This window comes from Phocoena phocoena, chromosome 1, assembly GCF_963924675.1.
Source record: "Phocoena phocoena chromosome 1, mPhoPho1.1, whole genome shotgun sequence".
NCBI lineage: Eukaryota > Metazoa > Chordata > Mammalia > Artiodactyla > Phocoenidae > Phocoena > Phocoena phocoena.
Window position 1 is genome coordinate 44340723 of NC_089219.1, and position 24177 is coordinate 44364899.

Consider the following 24177-nt stretch of genomic DNA (forward strand, 5'->3'; position numbering starts at 1 on the left):
ATTAAAAAATAAGTAAATTTTAAAAAATGCTATTACCTAATCCAAAGAAGGTATTCACAGTTTGACAATTATCCCAATAATATCTCTTTAAAAGATACTATAAGCTTTAGTCTTTCTCCTTGTCCAGGATCCAATTTAGGATCCTGAGTTCGTTTAGCTGTCATGTCTCTTTAGTTTCCTTTAATCTGAAACAATCCCTCAGCCTTTCTTATTTCTTGACTTTGACTTTTTTGGAGAGTATAAGTAGATTCTTTAAGAATGGAATGTCCCTCAATTTGCATTTGTCACATGTTTCCTCGTAATTAGGTTCAGGTTACACATTTTTTGCAGGAATACCACTGAAGTGATGATGTATCCTTAATGCATCACGACTGGAAGCACATGATGTGCATTATCCTATACTGGTGATGCTTAGCTTTGATTTCTTGACTAAGGTGGTATCTACCATGTTTTCCTCTGACAGAGTTACTGTTTTTTCCTTTGTACTTAATAGGTAATTTGTGGTGAGATGTTTTGAGATTATGTAAATATCCTGTTCCTCATCCAGCTTTTACCCATTACTCATTCATCTTAGCATCCACGGATGATATTTTTCTAACTTCATCATACCTTGTATTTATTAAGTGGTGTTCTGCTGTAAGGGAGATTCTCTTCTCCCCCGTTAAAAAATTTGTTCATATTCATCTATATCGATAAATATATCAGTATGAACTCATGAATTCATATTTTATTCAGTGGGTTATAATTCATTAGTATCATTTATTTTGACACTCAAAATGTCCCTGCTTTAGCCAGCAGAAGCCCCTTCTAGCTGACTTGTACTGTCTTGTGATTCTATTTATTACTTGCTTGCTTTCTAGCTCAAGAAGGTATTCCAGGCTCATCCTGTATTTTCCCTGCCCCAGCCCTAAGATCAACCATTTCTTCAGAGAGCCCTAGTTCCTTTTAGTGGAGAATGGTATTTAGAAACCACAGTGTGGCTGCTGGCTGAGTGCTTGTTGTTATTACCTCCAGGACTTCTCAGGGGACACAGTGGACACACACACAACACCACACACACACACACACACACACGATTTTAGTTTCATTTATTTTTAAAAATATTTATTTATTTTTGTCTGCGTTGGGTCTTTGTTGCAGTGTACAGGCTTCTCACTGCGATGGCTTCTCTTGTTGAGGAGCACAGGTTCTAGGTGCGCAGGCTTCGGTAGTTGTGGCACGCGGGCTCAGTAGTTGTGGCTCACGGACTCTAGAGTGCAGGTTCAGTAGTTGTGGCGCATGGGCTTAGTTGCTCTGCGGCATGTGGGATCTTCCTGAACCAGGGGTCGAATCCGTGTCCCCTACGTTGACAGGTGGATTCCTAACCACTGTGCCACCAGGGAAGTCCCTTAGTTTCATTTAAAAAGAGATATTTAAGAACACATGCAAAAATCTTATCTGATTTTTATCTTTCTCCATACTAACGTAGCCACCAATTCATTAGCAGTTAGAATGAAGAAATTATAAAACTACTGAAATGCCACCTGTATGGGACATCTTTTTAAATTTTTTTATAGGCTAGAATTATCAGAGAGGCAGTGTTGATCAGTGGAAAGAACACCCCATCAACTTTTCCGTCACACTGCTTGCTTAGGACATGTTCACCTTTCCCTCAGTTAGAAAAGAGTGAAAATATCTACTTCAGGGATTAGAAAACTAACAAAAAGTACCTGCCACTCATTCAGTTGCTCAATAAACTGTTGATTTCTGATTTATCTAGCTATTTTCCTTTTTTCTTTCCTATTTCTGTAGTTCACGTCACTGGTTAAATTGTTGAAAATGGTTTTATATATTATAAATGTCACCTAGAAGTTTGGAAAAGATGAACTTTAATTTTTAGTTCAGAGTGAGGCATGTATCCAACCTGTTGAAGTCCACAGTTTGGCTTTCTGGGCTGGATTTCTGTCTGTGATGGGGTCGTGTGCCCGTTCAGAGGTCAGGGGAGTTGCTGATTGCAAATGAACCCTGTTCTTTTGTCCTGTGTGTGTCGCACAACCACTTCTAATTTGAACAGACTAATTACTGGTAAAACTGGTAAAATGTTAGATTTAGGGATGGAGATTTGATTAAAATGTAGGATCCTGTATTCTTCCTAAACGCTACAAACAGCAGCAGCCACTTTAAAAATGATTTTTAACAGCTTTTTGGGGGATATAATTTACATGCCACAAATTCACTACTTTAAGTGTACGTTCAGTGGTTTTTTAGTATATCACAGAGTTGTGCAATCATCACCACAATCGATTTTAGAACATTTTCAACACCCCTGAAAGAAACCATGTACCCGTTAGCAGTCATTCCCCAGTCCCACTTCTTGCAGGCTCTGACAACCACAGTCTACTTTCTGTCTCTAAGGATTTGCCTATTCTGGACATTTCATATAAATGAAATCATACAATATGTGGCCTTTTGTGACTGCTGCTTTCATTTAGCATAATGTTTTCAAGGTTCATCCATGTTATAAAAATGAATGTAGTACTTCATTCCTTTTTATGGCTGAATAAAATTCCATTATAAGGGTTCCGATTTCTTCACATCCTCATTAACACTTGTTATTGTCTGCTTTTTTTTTTTTTCGCGGTATGTGGGCCTCTCACTGTTGTGGCCTCTCCCGTTGCGGAGCGCAGGCTCCGGATGCGCAGGCTCAACAGCCATGGCTCACGGGCCCAGCCGCTCCGCGTCATGTGGGATCTTCCCGGGCCGGGGCACGAATCCGTGTCCCCTGCATCGGCAGGCGGACTCTCAACCACTGCGCCACCAGGGAAGTCCTGTCTGCTTTTTTAATTTTAGCTATCCTAGTGGGTGTGAAGTGTTATCTCATTGTGGTTTTGATTTGCATTCCCCTGATGGCTAATGATGTTGAGCATCTTTTTTTTTTTTTTTTTTTTTTGCGGTACGCGGGCCTCTTACTGTTGTGGCCTCTCCCGTTGCAGAGCAACAGGCTCCGGACGCGCAGGCTCAGCGGCCATAGCTCACGGGCCCAGCTGCTCCGCGGCATGTGGGATCCTCCCGGCCCGGGGCACGAACCCGTGTCCCCTGCATCGGCAGGCGGACTCTCAACCACTGCGCCACCAGGGAAGCCCCTGAGCATCTTTTCATGTGCTTATTGGCCATTTGTATATCTTAGGAGAAATACCTATTCAGATATTTTGGCCATTTTAAAATTGGGTTGTCTTTTTATTATTGAGTTGTAATAGTTCTTTAACAACCACTTTTTGAGGGCCTAGTATGAACACCAAGACCATGCTAGGTGCTTCTTCTTCACTGCTTTGTTTAATCCTCATAAAAATCCACATGGTAAGTTTTGTACCTTGTTTATAGATGAGGAGATTGATGATCAGAGTTAAAACAATGTATCTAAAGAGAGTCTTAAGTGGTAGTGGTCAAGACTCTAACCTTCATCTCTCTGAGTTCAAAGTTCCTGTTTTGTTGGCTACTCTGTGCTTCTGATTTTTTTTTCTTTTTTTTTTTGTGGTACGCGGGCCTCTCACTGCCGCGGCCTCTCCTGTTGTGGAGCACAGGCTCCGGACGCGCAGGCTCAGCGGCCATGGCCCACGGGCCCAGCCGCTCCGCGGCACGTGGGATCTTCCCGGACCGGGACATGAACCCGTGTCCCCTGCATCGGCAGGTGGACAATCAACCGCTGCGCCACCAGGGAAGCCCCCGTGCTTCTGATCTTTGACGTTGTTGAAACAGTGCCTGTGTTCTAGACCTTGGAATGAAAATTTCAGGAAGCATAGAGGGAATTCATACACTAAATAGTTAATCTTCAGAGTCCCTTCCAACATTTTATATACTAGATTTATTCCAGAAAACTTATGTGTAAACCAAGGTAAAAAAAATAAAAATAATCAGACTTTAGTTTCTGCTAAAAGAACTTCGAATATAAAGAAATCATGAGGTGCATCCTTTTGTAATATGAGTAAGTTATTTTCTGAGTTTGTGTAAGTTATATTCAGCTTCCCTAGAGCAGGGCACATATCAAATAAATTGTAAGATATGAGGGATTTTCAGAAAATATTGATATAACTTTATATATTAATTTTTTCCCTAATCTGGATGAAAAGTTGGTTAATCATTAACTGAGTGAACTTTTCAACAGAAGCAAAATAAACATCTGTGACCTGTCAGAACTTGTCTGAACTCTGCCCCATAAAGTATCAAGATACTTTGTATGTACGCTGAGAAGTTTCAGTTATTATTTTATCACATACAGTTAGGAAGTGTCAAGCTTGGAGAGGGCACAGTGATGTTTATGATTAAAGGCTGAAAAGTTGGACTATAAATGAAATGAAACTGGCTTGTGGAGGACTAGTTGTAGCCACTTGATTTTAGGTCACTCATTCAGACTTTTGACTGAGAAAATGGTGTACCATAGATAATTCTGCTCTAAATGGAACAGGAAAATACTAGAATTTAGCTAAGAGAGAATTCAGTATAATTCAGTTCTATTCAGTCACTATTTACTGAATACCTATTGTGTGTCAGGAACTGGGGATATAAATAAAGATTATTTTTTTCAAAAGCTGTGGTATATGCTCTTGAGAAGCTGACATTTACTAGGGTTTCACGGAAGGGGAGTTTCCTGGCCTGGATCTTGAAGGGTAAAATAGAATTTGCTAAGACGGAGGTATTCCAGACGCAAGGGCAAAGGCATGGAAGTATGAAGTAGCATGCCATGCTCTGAGAATTGCATGTATTTCAGCATGGTGAGTGCTTACTTCCATTCCTTGTTGTGATATTAATATGATTTCTCTAGTAGGTTCACTTTTCAACCTCTTAGACTTTCCACACCCTCCTTTCACCCTCATTTTCAGCTGATTACTTTTGCCTTGTATGTTGTTGAAAAAACAGAAGCCATTAGACCCAAACTCCCTTATCTTCCATCCCGAGACTTATAGACCTATCTAGCATTCTACCCATCTGATCCTCTTCTTCCCTTGAGTCTCCTCCTCTTCCTTCATAGGTCACTAGATCTCATCCCCCTTCACCTTCTCAAGACTTCTGTCTCTTTTCCCCTGGTTCATTACCATCATCAGGCAAACATGCTCTAATATGTTGATCTTAAAACAAAAACAAACTTTCCTTAATACCACCCTCCCCTCCAGAGACCACTCCATTTCACTGTTCCCCTGAAAGTAATGTCTCAAAAGAGACATACTGTTTCTATTTCCCTCTCCTATTCACTCTTTAATTTACTGTAATCTCTACTGACTTCTGCCTTCCAACACTTGCTTAATATTGCTTTTGCCCAAGTCAGCTGAACTCTTCATGTTGCCAGTCCAGTGGGTATTTGACCTTTGGCAGCATTTGACATAGTTTCCTCCCTCCCTCCCTCCCAGATTCTTTCTCCCCTCTTGGCTTCTATGACATTATGTTCTTCTAGTTTTCCTCTTGCATCACTGGCTACTGCTTCCTCTTCCCTCCCAGACTTCTAAATAATTGAGATCCACAGGGTATTGTCCTAGGCTTACTTCTTTCTCTAGAATTCCCTCAAGGTGAGCTTGTCTGTTCCCATGGATTTAAATACTTTCATTATGCTAATGATTATCCAACCTTATCTCCAGTCTAGACTGCTTCTGAGCTCCACACTGTCATATCCAACTGCCTTCTTGTCTCACAAAGGTCCCATTCTGACTGTGCCTGAGATGGGACTTTGATCCCCTTTACTCTCACTGCATTCTTCCTTTTGTCAATAAATGGCACTGTCATCCCTTCAGTTATTCAGGCCAAACACCTAAATCATCCTTGCTCTTTCCCCTCCCCCTTAGATCTCTCTCGTGCCCAGCAGCAAGGCTTATGGATTCAATGTTTAAAATATATTTTGAATCCACTTCCTTCTCTCCATCTCCACTGGCAGACTGCCTCCACTTCCTATTTGGACCACTCCAGCAGCCTCGTAACCCTCTCCCCACCTGAGTTCTTGCGTCCCAACCCCACCAATTCACTGTCTGCACAGTTGTAAGAATAATCACAAATCAAACTATTTCACTTCCCTGTTTAATCATTTCAGTGGTTTCCCAAAATCCCTTCTTTGGCCTGGATGGTCTGGTCCCTGCCCAGTTCCCCAATTTCATTTTGTGTCATTTTGCCCCCACTTACTGTACTCTAGTGACTGGTCCTCTTTTACTTTCTTTTAACATGCTAAACTCTTTTTCTCTCTCAGGATCTTTGCAAGTTTCCTCTTTGAATGTCTAGCTCCTTTTCTTCCTTTAAGTGGGTCTTAGCTTAAATTCACTTGCTCAGAGACATCATTTCTTGACTGCCTTAACCTCGGTTCCTCTTTTTGTCTGCTTCCTAATACTTGTAATTATTTTGTCTGTTTACTTCTTTTTTTCCTGGAAAAATATAGATTCAGTGAGGACTGGGACTGGGTCTGACTTGTTCGCCATTGTACTCCCAGTACCTCGAACAGTGCTTGGCCTGTAGCAGGCAGTCGTTAAATATTTATGAAATGATAGAAAGAAGGAAAGGGAAGGGAAGGGAAAGGAGAAATGGGTGGGGTGGGTGGGGAGAAAGAGACGAAGGAGAGGAGGTAGAGAAAGAAGGAAAGAAATGCTTTGCTTACTGAGCAGCTGCTACGCTCTTGACTCCTTCAAGTATATCCTTCCCGTGTTTGTTGTTCCAGTCCTGGCCTCAGCCACCGCCAGGATGCTTGTGGTATGTCAGAGGAATTACTTAAAACCTAAAGTGCCCTCATCTTCTTCAGACCTTTCAGTTTCTCTCAGCATCTAATGCTTGAGGCTCTGCAGCCTGTAATAGTCGTGGCTGTCATTTTTTACCATGGGCCAGGATCTCTGCTAGGTACCTTCCACACGGGATTCCACTTAATTCTGCAAAGTCACCGGCACCCTCCACCTTCTTCCCTGCCTCCCCACCAGAGGTTGCACAGAGATGAAGTAGCTTGCTCAGAATCTCATAGCTAGTGAGTGGAGGAAGCCTTGAGATTCTAACCCAGGCTTTTGTAGCTATAGGGACTATGTTCTTTCTGCCACATCAGGCCATTTATCTATAGTTGTTGCCCAAGTATCAAGCAACCAATAGATGGATGTTAGTAAATTCATATCTTGTGTCATAGCTAAAAAATAAATCTCGAGTCCAACCTCTGCTTACTCCCCACTTCATTATACCCTGTTTAATCACCATCGTCTCTTGCCTGGACTACTGCAGTAGCCTCTTAATTGGTCTCCCTGCCTCCTCACTTGCCCTTTTATAGTCCATTTTCCAGCTAGCAGCCAGATTTATTTTTTAAAACATGTAAATGGATTGTGCTACTCTCCAGCTTATACCCTGCAGTTCTCAAGGTACTTAAAATAAAATCCAAACTCTTAACTGTGACCTGTAAAGCCTCTTGTTATCTTGCCCTGCATGTTTCTGTGACCTTAGGTCCTTCTCCTCTGCTCTGCTCCAGCCATACTGGCCTTCTTATAGTTCCTTCAACTGCTAAGCTAGTTTCTACATCAAGTTCTTTATACTGGAAGTATAGAGCTGACTTCTCCACCTAAATCTTTACATGGCTGGCTCATTTACATAATTTAATACCTAATTTAAATATCACCTCCTCAGAGAGGCCTATCTGACTAGGCTATCTAAAATAGACCACCAGGGGTCTAAAGAAGCCGCCTTACAATGCACGGGACACCGGTTCGATCCCTGATCAGGGAACTAAGATCCCACATGCCTGTGGGGCAACTAAGCCTGCGCCACAACTACTGAGCTCGCGTGCCTCAACTAGAGAGCCCGTGTGCTACAAACTGCAGAGCCCACATGCTCTGGAACCCACATGACATAACTACAGAGCCTGTGTGCCACAAGTAGAGAGATAACCTGCATGCCGCAACAAAAGAGCCCACACGCCTCAAAGAAGACCCCGCGTGCTGCAACTAAGACCTGACGCAGACAAAAGTAAATTAAATAAATAATAAAATAAATCTTTAAAAAATAAATAAAATAGACCAACACACATAAATATACTTTCTTTATATCTCCTTAATCTGCCTTATTTTCTTCATAGTAACTATATTCTTTATTTTTTGCATGTTCATTGTCTCCCCCAGTGGCTTAGAAGCTTCATGAGGGTAGGTTCGTTGGTTTAATATATTTTCAAGGACAAGGCCTACCATCTAGTGAGCGCTCAATATTTGTTGAAAAATGGGAAGAAAAGCTTAATTGTTTTATTGGCTTAATAACAGTTTCCTTTGGGTAAAAGGCACAGCATCTCTATTAGGATTTTTGAAAATTACTACTGTATAAATGTTGAAAAACCTAGTACCTATATGACTCCATGGATTGAAATCGATTCTTTCCCCCAGTTCTTTTAGAACTAATCAAATTGAGGCTGCTCCAACCAGCTCTGCAGTTGATGGATTTAAGGCAAGTCTTGTCTTTAAGGAGATTGAGAAGAAGCTTGAAGAGGTAAGATTTATGTAAAATATTGGGATATTTCTTACGGAAAAACCTGAACGAACTTTTTGGTCAACCCAATACTACCAGGAGGACCCTGGGGCTAGAGGAAGCAGATATAGATTTCAGGTGTTGCCATGAGTGGTACCAGTTGAAAATTTATATCGTACTGTCAAGTATTGAGTGTATTTTATATTTCTTAGTGTCTACTATGGCTTCCTTGTAATTTTGGTAAGAGTGCATTTCAGAGATGAATAAATCTCCAGATTTGAGTGATGTAAAGGGATTCTAATTTATTTTGGTATAATTTCCTTCTGAATTACAAAGATCTTACTTAGAACCATTCGAAAGAATAATATTTAAAGGAGTCTTAAAGGTACCTAATATCAAAACTCCTTTTAAAAAGAAATCTTTTGTGCTTGAGTTTTTCAGTTTTAAAATTTGTTTTTCTTGTTGTAAAAATGATCTAATTAAAAGGATTATACAGAAGCATATAAAGAAGAAAAATTTTGGGCTTCCCTGGTGGCGCAGTGGTTGAGAGTCCGCCTGCTGATGCAGGGGACATGGGTTCATGCCCCGGTCCGGGAAAATCCCACATGCCGCGGAGCGGCTGGGCCCGTGAGCCATGGCCGCTGAGCCTGCGCATGCGGAGCCTGTGCTCCGCAACGGGAGAGGCCACAACAGTGAGAGGCCCGCATACTGAAAAAAAAAAAAAAAAAAAGTAGAAGAAAAATTTTAAATCTCCTGAAATGCCATTACTAAGAGTTCACTAAACTGTTAACAGTGGTTGACATTCTTTCAGACATCTCTCTGTGTGTATTAACATACAGTTTTACATAACTAGGATCATACAATGCATGTTGAGTTTTTAAATTTATATTATATATGCAACTATGTTTATGTACAGTACTTAGTTCTTAAAAAAAATTTTTTTTTATACAGCAGGTTCTTATTAGTTATTCATTTTATACATATGAGTGTATATATGTCAATTGCAATCTCCCAATTCATCCCACCACCACCAACCCCCATCCCCACTTGCCCCCCTTGGTGTCCATATGTTTGTTCTCAACATCTCTGTCTCTATTTCTGCCTTGCAAACTGGTTCATCTGTACCGTTTTTCGAGAATCCACATATATGCATTAATATACGATATTTGTTTTTCTCTTTCTGACTTACTTCACTCTGTATGACAGTCTCTAGGTCCATCCACATCTCTACAAATGACCCAATTTCGTTCCTTTTTATGGCTGAGTAATATTCCATTGTGTATATGTACCACAACTTCTTTATCCATTCGTCTGTCGATGGGCATTTAGGTTGCTTCCATGACCTGGCTACTGTAAATAATGCTGCAATGAACATTGGGGTGCATGTGTCTTTTTAAATTATGGTTTTCTCTGGATATATGCCCGGTAGTGGGATTGCTAGGTCATATGGTAATTCTATTTTTGGTTTTTTTTTTTTTCCTTTCTTTTTTTAACATCTTTATTGGAGTAAAATTTCTTTACAATGCTGTGTTAGTTTCTGCTTTATAACAAAGTGAATCAGCTATACATATACATATATCCCCATATCTCCTCCCTCTTACATCTCCCTCCAACCCTCCCTATACCATCCCTCTAGGTGATCACAAAGCACTGAGCTGATCTCCATGTGCTATGTGGCTGCTTCCCACTAGCCGTCTATTTTACATTTGGTAGTGTATATATGTCCATGCTACTCTCGCACTTCGTCCCAGCTTACCCTTCCCCCACCCTGTGTCTTCAAGTCCATTCTCTACATCTGCGTCTTTATTCCTGTCCTGCCCCTAGGTTCTTCAGAACCTTTTTTTTCTTTTTAGATTACATGTATATGTGTTAACGTACAGTATTTGTATGTATGTATCTTTCTGACTTACTTCACTCTGTATGACAGACTCTGGGTCCATCTACCTCACTACAAATAACTCAATTTCGTTTCTTTTTATGGCTGAGTAACATTCCGTTGTATGTTTGTGCCACATATTCTTTATCCATTCATCTGTTGATGGACACTTAGGTTGCTTCCATGTCCTGGCTATTGTAAATAGTGCTGCGGGGCTTCCCTGGTGGTGCAGTGGTTGAGAGTCCGCCTGCCGATGCAGGGGACGCGGGTTCGTGCCCTGGTCCGGGAAGATCCCACATGCTGCGGAGCGGCTGGGCCCATGAGCCATGGCCGCTGAGCCTGCGCGTCTGGAGCCTGTGCTCCGCAACGGGAGAGGCCACAACAGTGAGAGGCCCGCATACTGCAAAAATAAATAAATAAATAAATAGTGCTGCAGTGAACAATGTGGTGCATGTGTCTTTTTGAGTTATGGTTTTCTCAGGGTATATGCCCAGTAGTGGGATTGCTGGGTCGTATGGTAATTCTATTTTTAGTTTTTTATGGAACCTCCATACTGTTCTCCATAGTGGCTAGGTCAATTTACATTGCCACCAACAGTGCAGGAGGGTTCCCTTTTCTCCACACCCTCTCCAGCATTTGTTGTTGTAGATTTAATGATGATGCCCATTCTGACTGGTGTGAGGTGATACCTCACTGTAGTTTTGATTTGCATTTCTCTAAAAATTAGTGATGTTGTGCATCTTTTCATGTGCCTCTTGGCCATCTGTATGCCTACTTTGGAGAAATGTCTGTTTAGGTCTTCTGCCCGTTTTTGGATTGGGTTGTTTGTTTGTTTAACATTGAGCTGCATGAGCTGTTTATATATTTTGGAGATTAATCCTTTGTCCATTGATTCGTTTACAAATATTTTCTCCCATTCTGAGGGTTTGTCTTTTTGTCTTGTTTATAGTTTCCTTTGCTGTGCAAAAGCTTTTAAATTTCATTAGGTCCCATTTGTTTATTTAGTTTTTTATTTCCATTACTCTAGGAGGTGGGTCAAAAAAGATCTTCCTGTGATTTATGTCAAAGAGTGTTCTTCCCATGTTTTCCTCTAAGAGTTTTATAGTGTCTGGTCTTACATTTAGGTCTTTAATCCATTTTGAGTTTGTTTTTGTGTATGGTGTTAGGGAGTGTTCTAATTTCATTCTTTTAAATGTAGCTGTCCAGTTTTTCCAACACCACTTATTGAAGAGGCTGTCTTTTCTCCATTGTATATCCTTGCCACCTTTGTCATAGATTAGTTCACTATAGGTGTTGTGGGTTTATCTCTGGGCTTTCTGTCCTGTTCCATTGATCTATATTTCTGTTTTTGTGCCATATTGTACCATATTCTCTTGATTACAGTAGCTTGGTAGTATAGTGTGAAATCAGGGAGTCTGATTCCTCCAGCTCCGTTTTTTTCCCTCAAGATTGCTTTGGCTATTCGGGGTCTTTTGTGTCTCCATACAAATTTTAAGATGTTTTGTTCTAGTTCTTTAAAAAATGCCCTTGGTAATTAGATAGGGATTGCACTGAATCTGTAGATTGCTTTGGGGAGTATAGTCATTTTGACAATATTGATTCTTCCAATCCAATAACATCGTATATCTCTCCATCTGTTTGTGTCGTCTTTGATTTCTTTCATCAGAGGCTTATAGTTTTCTGAGTACAGGTCTTTTACCTCCTTAGGGAGGTTTATTCCTAGGTATTTTATTTTTTTTGTTGCAGTGGTGAATGGAATTGTTTCCTTAATTTCTCCTTCTGATCTTTTGTTGTTAGTGTATAGGAATGCAAGAGATTTCTGTGCATAAATTTTTCATCCTGCAACTTTACCAAATTCATTGATTAGTTCTAGTAGTTTTCTGGTAGCACCTTTAGGATTATCTATGTGTAGTATCATGTCATCTGCAAACAGGGACAGTTTTACTACTTCTTTTCCAATTTCTATACCTTTTATTTCGTTTTCTTCTCTGATTGCTGTGCCTAGAACTTCCAAAACTACGTTGAACATTAGTGGTGAGAGTGGACATCCTTGTCTTGCTCCTGATATTAGAGGAAATGCTTTTAGTTTTTCACCATTGAGAATGATGTTTGCTGTGGGTTTGTTGTATATGGCCTTTATTATGTTGAGGTTGGTTCCCTCTATGCCCACTTTCTGGAGAGTTTTATCATAAATTGGTGTTGAATTTTGTCAGAAGCTTTTTCTGCATCTATTGAGATGATCATATGGTTTTCATTCTTCAATTTGTTAATGTGGTGTATCACACTGATTGATTTGCATATATTGAAGAATCTTTGCATCCCTGAGATAAACCCCACTTGATCGTGGTGTATGATCCTTTTAATGTGTTGTTGGATTCTGTTTGCTAGTATTTTGTTGAGGATTTTTGCATCTATATTCATCAATGGTATTGGTCTGTAATGTTTTTTATAGTATCTTTGTCTTGTTTTGGTATCAGGGTGAAGGTGGCCTCATAGAATGAGTTTGGGAGTGTTTCTTCCTCTGCAATTTTTAGGAAGAGTTTGAGAAGGATGGGTGTTAGCTCCTCTCTAAATGTTTGATAGAATTCACCTGTGAAGCCATCTGGTCCTGGACTTTTGTTTCTTGAAAGGTTTTTAACCACAGTTTCAAATTCATTACTTGTGATTGGTCTGTTCATATTTTCTATTTCTTCCTGGTTCAGTCTTGGAACTTCATACCTTTCTAAGAATGTGTTCATTTCTTCCAGGTGGTCCATTTTATTGGCATAGAGTTGCTTGTAGTAGTCTCTTATGATGCTTTGTATTTCTGTGGTGTCCGTTGTAACTTCTCCTTTTTCATTTCTAATTTTATTGATTTGAGTCATCTCCCTCTTTTTCTTGATGAGTCTGGCTAAAGGTTTATCAATTTTGTTTATCTCCTCAAAGAACCAGCTTTTAGTTTTATTGATCTTTGCTGTTGTTTTCTTTGTTTCTATTTCATTTATTTCTGCTCTGATCTTTATGATTTCTTTCCTTGTATGGACTTTGGGTTTTGTTTGTTCTTCTTTCACTAGTTCCTTTAGGTGTAAGGTTAGATTGTTTCTTCGAAATCTTTCTTGTTTTTTGAGGTAGGATTGTTTTGCTATAAACTACCCTCTTAGAACTGCTTTCACTGCATCCCATAGGTTTTGGATCGTCGTGTTTTCATTGTCATTTGTCTCTAGGTATTTTTTGATTTCCTCTTTGATGTCTTCATTGATCTCTTAGTTATTTAGTGATGTATTGTTTAACCTCCATGCGTTTGTGTTTTTTACATTTTTTTCCCCTGTAGTTTATTTCTAACCTCACAGCATTGTGGTCGGAAAAGATGCTTGATATGATTTCAGTTTTCTTAAATTTACCGAGGCTTGATTTGTGACCCAAGATGTGATCTATCCTGGAGAATGTTCCGTGTGTACTTGAGAAGAAAGTGTATACTGCTGTGTTTTGATAGAATGTCCTATAAATATCAATTAAATCTATCTGGTCTGTTGTGTCATTTAAAGCTTGTGTTTCCTTATTAATTTTCTGTCTGGATGATCTGTCCATTGGTGTAAGTGAAGTGTTAAAGTCCCCCACTATTATTGTGTTACTGTCAATTTCCTCTTTTATAGCTGTTAGCATTTGCCTTATGTGTTGAGGTGCTCCTGTGTTGGGTGCATGTATATTTATAAGTGTTGGATTGATCCCTTGATCACTATGTAGTGTCCTTCCTTTTCTCTTGTAGCTTTCTTTATTTTAAAGTCTATTTTATCTGATACGAGTATTGCTACTCCAGCTTTCTTTTGATTTCCATTTGCATGGCATATCTTTTTCCACACCTTCACTTTCAGTCTGTATGTTTCCCTAGGTCAGAAGTGGGTCTCTTGTAGACAGCATATGTATGGGACTTCTTTTTGTATCCGTTCAGTGAGCCTGTGTCTTTTGGTTGGAGCATTTAATCCATTCACATTTAAGGTAATTATCAGTTTGTATGTTCTTATTACCGTTTTCTTAATTGTTTTGGGTTTGTTTTTGTAGGTCCTTTTCTTCTCTTTTGTTTTCCACTTAGAGAAGTTCCTTTAGCATTTGTTGTAGAGCTGGTTTGGTGGTGCTGAATTCTCTTTGCTTGTCTGTAAAGATTTTGATTTCTCTGTCGAATCTGAATGAGATCCTTGGTGGGAGAGTAATCTTGGTTGTAGGTTCTTCCCTTTCATCACTTTAAATATATCTTGCCACCCCCTTCTGGCTTGTAGAGTTTCTGCTGAGAAATCAGCTGTTAACTTTCCTTATGGGAGTTCCCTTGTGTGTTGTCATTCTTCCCTTGTTGCTTTTAATAATTTTTCTTTGTCTTTTTAATTTTTGTCTGTTTGATTAGTGTATGTCTTGGTGTGTTTCTCCTTGGGTTTATCCTGCCTGGGACTCTCTGTGCTTCCTGGACTTGGGTGGCTATTTTTTTCCCATGTTAGGGAAGTTTTCAACTATAATCTCTTCAAATATTTTCTCGAGTCTGTTCTCTCTCTCTTCTCCTTCTGGGACCCCTATAGTGCGAATGTTGGTGCATTTAATGTTGTCCCAGAGGTCTCTTAGGCTGTCTTCGTTTCTTTTCATTCTTTTTTCTTTATTCTGTTCCACAGCAGTGAATTCCACCATTCTGTCTTCCAAGTCACTTATCCATTCTTCTGCCTCAGTTATTCTGTTAATGATTCCTTCTGGTATTTTTCATTTTAGTTATTGTATTGTTCAACTCTGTTTGTTTGTTCTTTAATTCTTCTAGGTATTTGTTCTTTAATTCTTCTAGGTGTTTGTTAAACATTTCTTACATTTTCTTGATCTTTGCCTCCATTCATTTTCTGAGGTCCTGGATCATCTTCACTATCATTATTCTGAATTCTTTTTCTGGAAGGTTGTCTATCTGCACTTCATTTAGTTGTTTTTCTGGGGTTTTATCTTGTTCCTTTATCTGGTCCATAGTCCTCTGCCTTTTCATTTTGTCTATCTGTCTGTGAATGTGGTTTTCGTTCCACAGGCTGCAGGATTATAGATCTTCTTGCTTCTGCTGTCTGCCTTCTGGGGGATCAGTAATTAGTTCTTGATAGATAATAATCATACTAAAGCAATCTAACAGTAACTCTCCAAAATAGAGAGTTATTCTCTTCGGGCAAAATTAGGTATTTACTTCATTGTTTCAAACTTAAAGATACCTTGGAATTTCATAATGATTTTAATTGTGACCAGTGAGGCACAGTTACAGCCACAGTCACATAATTCCAATTACACATCTATTAAGCTGACCAGTGGGCTGAAATAAAGGATTCAGAACATTTAAGGTGTGCATTTCACTCATGTTAGAGCCACAGTGTGAAGGCAAGCATTGTGCATATCTTGTAACTCCCTTATTATAGCACAAAGGATTTCTTAACACTTTAAGGTGATTGTGCTGTGGATGGGAAAACAGCTAAAGTGACTGAGGTGTCTTGACAAAGTACCCTGCATTTCTAGAATTTTCATAATGATCAACAATCTTCCTGATGTAGAGGAGGCCAGGGCTGACAGTTCCCAGCAGGCAGGCAGTGGCCCAGGAGCTTGCAGACCTGTCTTGCCGCCATCTTGAGGGATACACCCTTGTTAGTCTACCTGTTTTGTTTTGTTTTAATATTCATTTATTTATTTTTTTGGCTGCGCCAGGTCTTAGTTGCACTATGCGGGATCTTTAGTTGCTGCATGTGTGATCTAGTTCCCTGACCAGGGATTGAACCCAGGCCCCCTGTGTTGGGAGTGTGGAGTCTTAGCCACTGGACTGTCAGGGAAGTCCCTACCTGTTATTTTATAACCTGCCTTCTTCTCTTGATAGTATGTTCCCTGCCCATAAATATAAATCCTTACCATCAGTTTTAATGACCCCGTAGTACACGTTTGAATATAGGTATCATAATCTATATAACTAGCCTCCTGTGTTGAACATTGTGTTGTATTTAAATCTTGCAAGTAAAAAAAACAGATATAATAAAGTTCCTTTTGCCCTCATTTTTAAATACTTAACGCCATGATTTTAAATACTTAACGCCATGATTACCTTAGCACAAATAGTTAGAAGGGGAAATTGTTGGGTTGTTGCATATATATGTTTAGCTTTTTGATACATGTTGCCAAACTATCCACCAAAAAGAGGGAACTAATTTACAAACTTAATGACAGTTCATGAGAGTGATGGTTTTTTCTTCACACTATCTCCAGTGCTTCCTTGGTTGGTTTTAAAAAAATCTTTGCCAGTAGTAGGGAAATATATCTCATTATTGTTTTCTAAATTTCTTTTATTACAAATGTCCACTGAAGTGAAGCTGGACTCTCTAAGGGCTCAGCTTGAAAAAAATTTTTTTCATGCCACCAGTATTTGCCTGCAGAGTAATCCATAGGATAGTTGCTTCTGCCAGGTTGTCCCTTTTTTTTTTTCTTTTTTTTCAACTTTATTCTGTCAAAAAAGAAAATAGTTTAGAGAGTATCTGTTATGGCTATATGTCAACCATTGCATATTTCATTACTGGGATTAATGAAACAGTGCTGTTTTTATTTCACAGCTTTCTTTTAGCTTTGCAAATGTATGCCTCTTGCTCCCATTTTAATTCTTTTCTTCTCCTTCTGTAACCTCACTTGCATGGACCTTGTCCCCTTGTTTCTTTTTTCCTTCCCACGATTGTCAGTTTCCTAAATGTTTGCAGTACTAGAAAGTGAAAGTCTTGGAATCTTTTGTCAATTCATGCATTTTCTGCATTGCAAAGGAAGCCTGACAAGAGATTTTATTTCCACTTTTGTTTTCGATAGCAATACCCCATTGCCCTTCTTTGAATTGTCTTAATTTTTTGTTCCTATTAAGTTTACAACAGGACCTACTCCTTGACCCTTTGCCTACTCAGAAAGAAGTACTTTTCTTCGAGCAAGCAGGCACTTAGAACTTTCTTAGTATTAGTGATCTCTAGTGTTGCAACAGATGTGTATTTTCTTTACCCTTTTAACTCTCTCCTCCTTGTCCATTTCCTTGCCCTCTCTCACTCCTTCTTCAACTGAAAATGTTTTATTGACCAAAGGATTTGATCTTATAAGAGGATCAGTTGGTTGTCAAAAGTAACAGCAAGTGCAAAATTAATCTACATCTGTCTTAAGGAAGTGGGAGGAATTTCCAGGTATTCAGGTAGAATTCCTAAACGTTTGCTGGTGATTTCCTGCTGTAACTTGTTGTTGTCTAACATAACTATTCCTGAGGCATTGTGCAAGCAGATGACGCGTAGATGCAGCTGGAAGTAGCTGTTCATGGGCTCTTGGCCCCAAAGGAAGCCTGGCTCCTTGGGTGGCCCGGCACACCAGCGTTACTACCTACTCTTCTAGATTATCTCCACAGAACCTTGAAGGATAAAGGATTTTAAGGAATGTGGAAAAGACTTGAACTTTCTTTTAATTTATTTATGGACAGAAACTACTTTTATAGGCCAAAGTTTGGAAGTATTGATATAACCTACTTTGCCATATGGTATGAGCAAATGGAAAGAGCATTGAATTTGAAGTTAAACCAACCTGAGATTGATTTCTGGTTGTGTTGCTTACTTGTCATACGTCCTTGCCCCTCAGGGAACATTGAGTTTAGTGGGAAAATAGACATGGGAAATTTTTCCCGGAATAAAAAACAACTGCTTTAGCAAGAAACTTGCAGGTGGGTGTATGTGCAAAGGGCTATCAAAATGTCCTGGAAAGGCAGGAACGCCTTTCCAGGAGAGTTAGCATGTGAGCTGAGACTTGAATTGATGAAGTTAGGTGGGACTGGAGAGTAGGAGGAGGTGAATGAACTGGGACAGGGCATGAGCAAGGTCATAGAGGCATGTATGTTCATGGCATTCAAAGCGGTCAGAACAACAAAACCTGGGGAGGATGAAAAAGGGGCTGAAGATAAGAACATATAAATATCCTTCAGATTATGAAGAATTTTGAATGATATATAAAGGCAAACTTTGTTCTGTAGGCTGTGGGGAGCCATTTAAATTCAAACCTGAAAGTGATATTTATGTTAGTGTTAGGTGGGTTATATTAGATGGATTAGTTGGCAGTAGGATAGAGAATAGTCTAAAGGGTTCTTAACCTTTTAGAGCCTCAGTAATTTTTTCTGCTTAATGAGCTAATATTAACACCTGTGCAACTACTTTCAGGGTTTTATGAAAATTAAGGAAATAATGTATATAAAAGCACTTGAAAACTTTATAGCCCCCAAAAGATTATTGTTGTTGTTACTAGTTTTTCCGAAAGTTAACTTAATTTGAGTGAGATGTTTTAAGGGAAGCCAAAATAAGAGAATTTCTCTCCTTCACTTTAAAAATTTGACAATCATTTTGATTTCTTGATTTAATTAGAAAATGTTGGTAGTTGATTTCAGGACAGTCACATGTAAGAATTGCTTCCATGGCTGTTGATATAAGTAGGCCTAGACTAAATATTTTTAGAATAGCTTCTTTGGAGTCCTAAGACCCATGGTTCATTCTAGATAGGTTCAGGATTGTTATCTATGTACAAGAAAAAGATTGGCACACCCACTAGGGTAACTAAAATAAAAAAGACAGACAAGAATGTTGCTAAGGATGTAGAGAAATTGGAACCTTCATTTGTTGCTGGTAGGAGTGTAACATGGTGCAGCCACTTTAGAAAACAGCTTGATAGTTCCTCAAAAGGTTAAACATTACCTTATGACCCAAATTTTTGCTTCTAAATATAAGAGGAATTAGATCCTATGTCCATATAAAAACTTGTGCACAAATGTCCATAGCAGTATCATTGATAATAGCTGAAAAGGGGAAACAGCCATCAACTGGTGAATGGCTAAACAAAATATGCTGCATCCATACAATGGAATATTATTTGGCCATAAAAAGGAATTAATTACTGATAACGTGCTTCAACGTGGATAAACCTTGAAAGCATTATACTAAGTGAATGAAGCCAGTAACAAAAGACCATATACTTTATGATTCCATTTGTGTGAAATGTCCAGAATAAGCAAATCCATCAAGACAGAAAGTAGGTTAGTGGTTGCCAGGGGCTAGCAGGAGGGGAGAATGGTGGGGGTGGGGGTGACTGCTAATGTGTATGGTTTTCTTTTTGGGGTGATGAGAATGTTCTAACATTAGATAGTGGTGTTGGTTGCGCAACTTTGAATATACTAAAATACCACTGAATTAATATACTTTAAAAGGATTAATTTTTTGGTATATAAATATCTCAATGAATTTGTTATAAAACAAACAAAACACAACAAAAAGAAAGAACTTAGGCCAGACTCTCTGCATACGTAGAAACAGAGGTTAGTAACTGATAATAATTATTTGAGTATTTCAGGTACTTAGCACAGTGCCTGAACGTAGTAAACACTAAAGTCTTTGTTAAAAGAAGAAATATTATGATACCAAAAGGAGGAATCTTGGATATAAATTATTGCAGGGATGTAAGGCTGAAAAAAAAAAAGGTGGTAAATAAAAACTCGATTAGAAGTTATAAGAAAACTGAAAAGGTAGCCAATTCTAGAATAAATATGTAAAGATGAATATATTTTCTATATATTTGCAATTACCTAGTCATGAAATATAATGAAAAATATATTATTAACAAGAGTAATATAAAATATTAAAAAACTAAGAGTAAACTTGGCAAGAAATGTACAAAAGCCTATATGGGGGAAAATGACAAAATATTGCCAAGGGACATCAAGGAAAACTTGAAGGTACACCATCTTCATGGATGGGAGGACTTAATATTGTAAAGATATTACTTTTCCTCCAAACAGATCCATATATTGTATGTAGCCCCATTTATTTATTTGTTTGTTTATTTATTTTGGCTGCGTTGGGTATTTGTTGCTGTGCGCAGGCTTTCTCTAGTTGTGGGCGAGTGGGGGCTACTCTTTGTTGCTGTGCATGGGCTTCTCATTGCTGTGGCTTCTCTTGTTGTGGAGTATGGGCTCTAGGCACATGGGCTTCAATAGTTGCAGCATGCGGGCTCAGTAGTTGTGGCACATGGGCTCTAGGGCGTGCAGGCTTCAGTAGTTGTGGCGTGCCAGCTCAGTAGTTGTGGCTCGCGGGCTCTAGAGCACAGGCTCAGTAGTTGTGGTGTACGGGCTTAGTTGCTCCGTGGCATGTAGGATCTTCCCAGACCAAGGATTGAACCCATGTCCCCTGCATTGGCAGGTGGATTCTAAACCACTGTGCCACCAGGGAAGTCCTATAGCCCCATTTTCAGGGGAAGAACTACCTAAATGATTATAATGTACATCTAGAGGAAAAAATGTCCAAAACAAATCCAAGAATAGTCAAGAATCTTTCTAAGAGAGGAATTATGATATTTACTGTACCAAAGAGTAAAGTACGTTTATAAAGCTATAATACTGGCACAGGAATAGCAGACAGATCATAGAGTAAAATAATGGGAAGAAATGCCAGCATTTATTGAGCAGTTACTCTGTGCTTTGTGGGTATTTAAACACCATACAACTCTATGAGGGTAGCTATATTATTATCTCCGTTTCACAGATAAGAAGACTGAGATTCAGAGAGATTTAGTAAATTGCTCAGGGTTATATAAGTAATGGCAGAGCAGGAATTCAAACCGATGCTGACTGCAAATTCATTGTTATTAATTAGTAAAATTTAATTCTTGGAGATTAACTTTAAGTAAATGAGGTTATGTAAAAATACTTAGATGTAAGAACGTTATGTACAGCATTGTTATAAGAGCCAGAAGTTAGGACTAACCTTAAACATCAAGCGGCAGAGTATTGGTTAAATAAAGTATAGTACACATCTACAATTAAAGACTGTGTATGGTCATTTAAAATTATATGAAAGAATACTTAATGACACAGTAATAAGGATAGCTATATTAAACCGAAAAGTGGATTACAAAACAGTATATATACTCATTTTAAATATATATACGGGGGCTTCCCTGGTGGCGCAGTGGTTGAGAGTCCGCCTGCTGATGCAGGGGACAGGGGTTCGTGCCCCGGTCAGGGAAGATCCCAAATGCCGCGAAGCGGCTGGGCCCGTGAGCCATGGCCGCTGAGCCTGCGCGTCTGGAGCCTGTGCTCCACAACAGGAGAGGCCACAACAGTGAGACGCCTGCGTACCGCAAAAAAAAAAAAAAAGTATATATATATATATATGAAGAGAAAAAAGATAGAGGAGATTTATATCAAAATGTTATTTTCTCTGAGTGGTGAAATTATGAATGATTTGTTTTCTTTTTGCTTCTCAATATTTTCTATTTTTTCCACAGTACAGTATGTTTTTTCTCTAAAGAAAAATAATTGCAGTAAAATTATTGTGTTTGTGTTTTTTTTTAAGGTGTGTGAGTTATTCACCCTGCTAGCCGGGTTAGCGGGTCCTCTGTGCTCCTGTAGGCCCCTGTGTTCCCCTTTTTCGTAGTGATCATAGTGTATTATCATTTACCCTTCTAACTCCGTAGCGTCTGGAATAAAGTCTGGTGCCAATCATTGTTTCGGTCAATCAATATTTCAGTAAGGAAGGATGAAACAGAGTGGGAATGAAGGGGAGAGGGAGGGAGAAAGGAAACCAACCTATGGAGATGTGGATCTGAGGTTATTTTTCCAGCTTCATTCCTCAAGATCCAAAAGTAGGTGGTGGATGGTATATTACTTGTATAATTCCTTATACTAATCCAGGAAATGAGTTGAACCACTTATCTTTAAATTCTGATTGTGGAAGAACAAAAATATATGTGAAGGAATTTACCTACAAAGAAAAAGAGGCGTTAGGCTTCCTACATTGAGAGAGGCCAGAGTGAATCTTTCAGAAATTATTGAGACAAATGAAGGCTATTTCAGTAGAAAAAGCTGCTGTGCCACCCACTCTCCCATCCTCCCTGTCCTTCTACCAGTTGTATCCAGAAAGCCATTTGCAACGGAAGATTTGGCAGGTGACGGAGTTGTTGCCTGGTTGCCTTTCAGACTTTTCTGGGTAAAAGATCCTAAGGGAGCTTGGGGACTGTCTGCTGACCCAGCTGCTCACATCATGTATCTATTTAAAAATTTGGGGAAAAGCCAGAGGATTGAACTTCATATAACTCTGTGTTATTTTTATTTCCAGGAAGGGGAGCAGTTTGTGAAGAAAATCGGTGGTATTTTTGCCTTCAAGGTGAAGGACGGCCCTGGAGGTAAAGAAGCCACCTGGGTGGTGGACGTGAAGAATGGCAAAGGATCAGTGCTCCCTAACTCAGGTCAGTGCAGTGATGACTTCATTTATAGGAGCACTGACAAGTTCACAAAGAAAAATGGGGGACTGCTTTGGTGTTTTCCAAAAGGGCTGGCTTTAGAGTTACAGGACCTTGTTAAAGAACTGGGGAATCCTTGGGAACAGGAATAGGTCACAGCTGCTTCCTCTCAAAGACTGGAAGGGCTCCATCACTGTCACCAGCCGTAGGCTTTGGAATTAAACAGACTTGGGTTTGGAGTCCTGGTCCTGCCACTCACAGATTCTGGCCTTGAACAAATTATTTCCCTTCTCTGAGCTTTATTTTTTTCACTTGTAAATGGGAATAATAAATGGTACCTATTTCATAGGGTCACGTGAGGATTAGAGCATTATCTGCTGATTAGCCTGTGAAGCATATGCTTCAGTGTATGGTTATGTGTCCTCAGAAGACCTGTCTGTACTCACTACCTCCACTTCTCTCACCTAGTCTTTCTCTCACCCATTCCAGTCAGCTTTGGTTCTCATTATTATCCCAGAACTGTTCTTGTCAAGGTCAGGTAACCGCCATGTTGGTAAATTGAGTGGTTAATTCCCAGCCCTCATAATTATATTATTCTTCCAGGCTTTCTTCTTACCTACTGGCTGTTCCTTCTTGGCCTCTGTCCCTGTTTTTTTCTGCATCTCTAAAAGTCTAAATGTTGGAGTGCTCTAAGGCTCAGTTCTATCTACATTTAGTCCCTGGGACTCTCATGTAGTTTCATGCTTTTAAAACCGTCTCTACACTGATGACTCCCAGGTATCTTCAGTGTGAGCTCAGATCCTGAACTCCAAGGTGTATATCCAGCTGCATAATTGACAAGTTTACTTGGATCCTTAGTAGGCATCTCAAGGCTAACACGTATGAAATTGAACTGCTGATCTTCCTCCCACTCCTCTTTAATTATGTTCTCCTCGAACTGTCTTCTGCATCTTGCTAAATCGCTCCTGTCTTACCAGTTCCTCAGTCTAAAACCCTTGAAGTCATGCTTAGCTCTTCTTTTTTTTTTTTAAATTGAAGTATAGTTGATTTACAATGGTGTGCCAATCTCTGCTGTACAGCAAAGTGACTCAGTTATACACATATACACGTGCTTTTTTTAATATTCTTTTCCATTATGGTTTATCCCAGGAGTTTGGATATAGTTCCCTGTGCTATACAGTAGGAGCTGTTGTTTATCCATTCTAGATGTAATAGTTTGCATCTACCTTGGCTCTTCTTTTTCTCACACTCTATAGTGTAATCCGCCAGCAAATTCTATCCTATACTACTACCACCTTGGTCCTCCATCATTTTTTGCCTTGTCTCCCTGTTTCTAACCTTCCGCCCTGTTTCTGCACACACCAGCTGGAGTGATCATTTTAAAACTCAAGTCAGCTCACAGGGTAAAAACCAGGGTTCTTATAATCACACCACATGATCTGGCCCTAGTCTTCTCTGTCTTATTATACTCTCCCTCACTTTGCTTCAGTCACACTGGCCTTCTTGCGATTGCTTGAACGTGGACGTTCGCAGTTCAGGGGCTTTCTACTGCCTGGAGTCGTCATCCCTCACATATCCTCATGGCTTGTTCTCCCATTTCCTTTGGGTTT

At 39.5% G+C, this 24177-nt stretch overlaps 1 protein-coding gene across 1 annotated transcript in view; it reads left to right on the forward strand.

Annotated features, from left to right (window-relative positions):
• SCP2 (sterol carrier protein 2) overlaps positions 1-24177 on the forward strand; it is a 168691-nt gene that overhangs the window by 126354 nt on the left and 18160 nt on the right. The window contains exons 14-15 of the mRNA XM_065882958.1: positions 8361-8454; positions 22444-22573. Coding sequence (XP_065739030.1) covers positions 8361-8454; positions 22444-22573 — 224 coding nt within the window. The remainder of the gene's footprint in view (positions 1-8360; positions 8455-22443; positions 22574-24177) is intronic.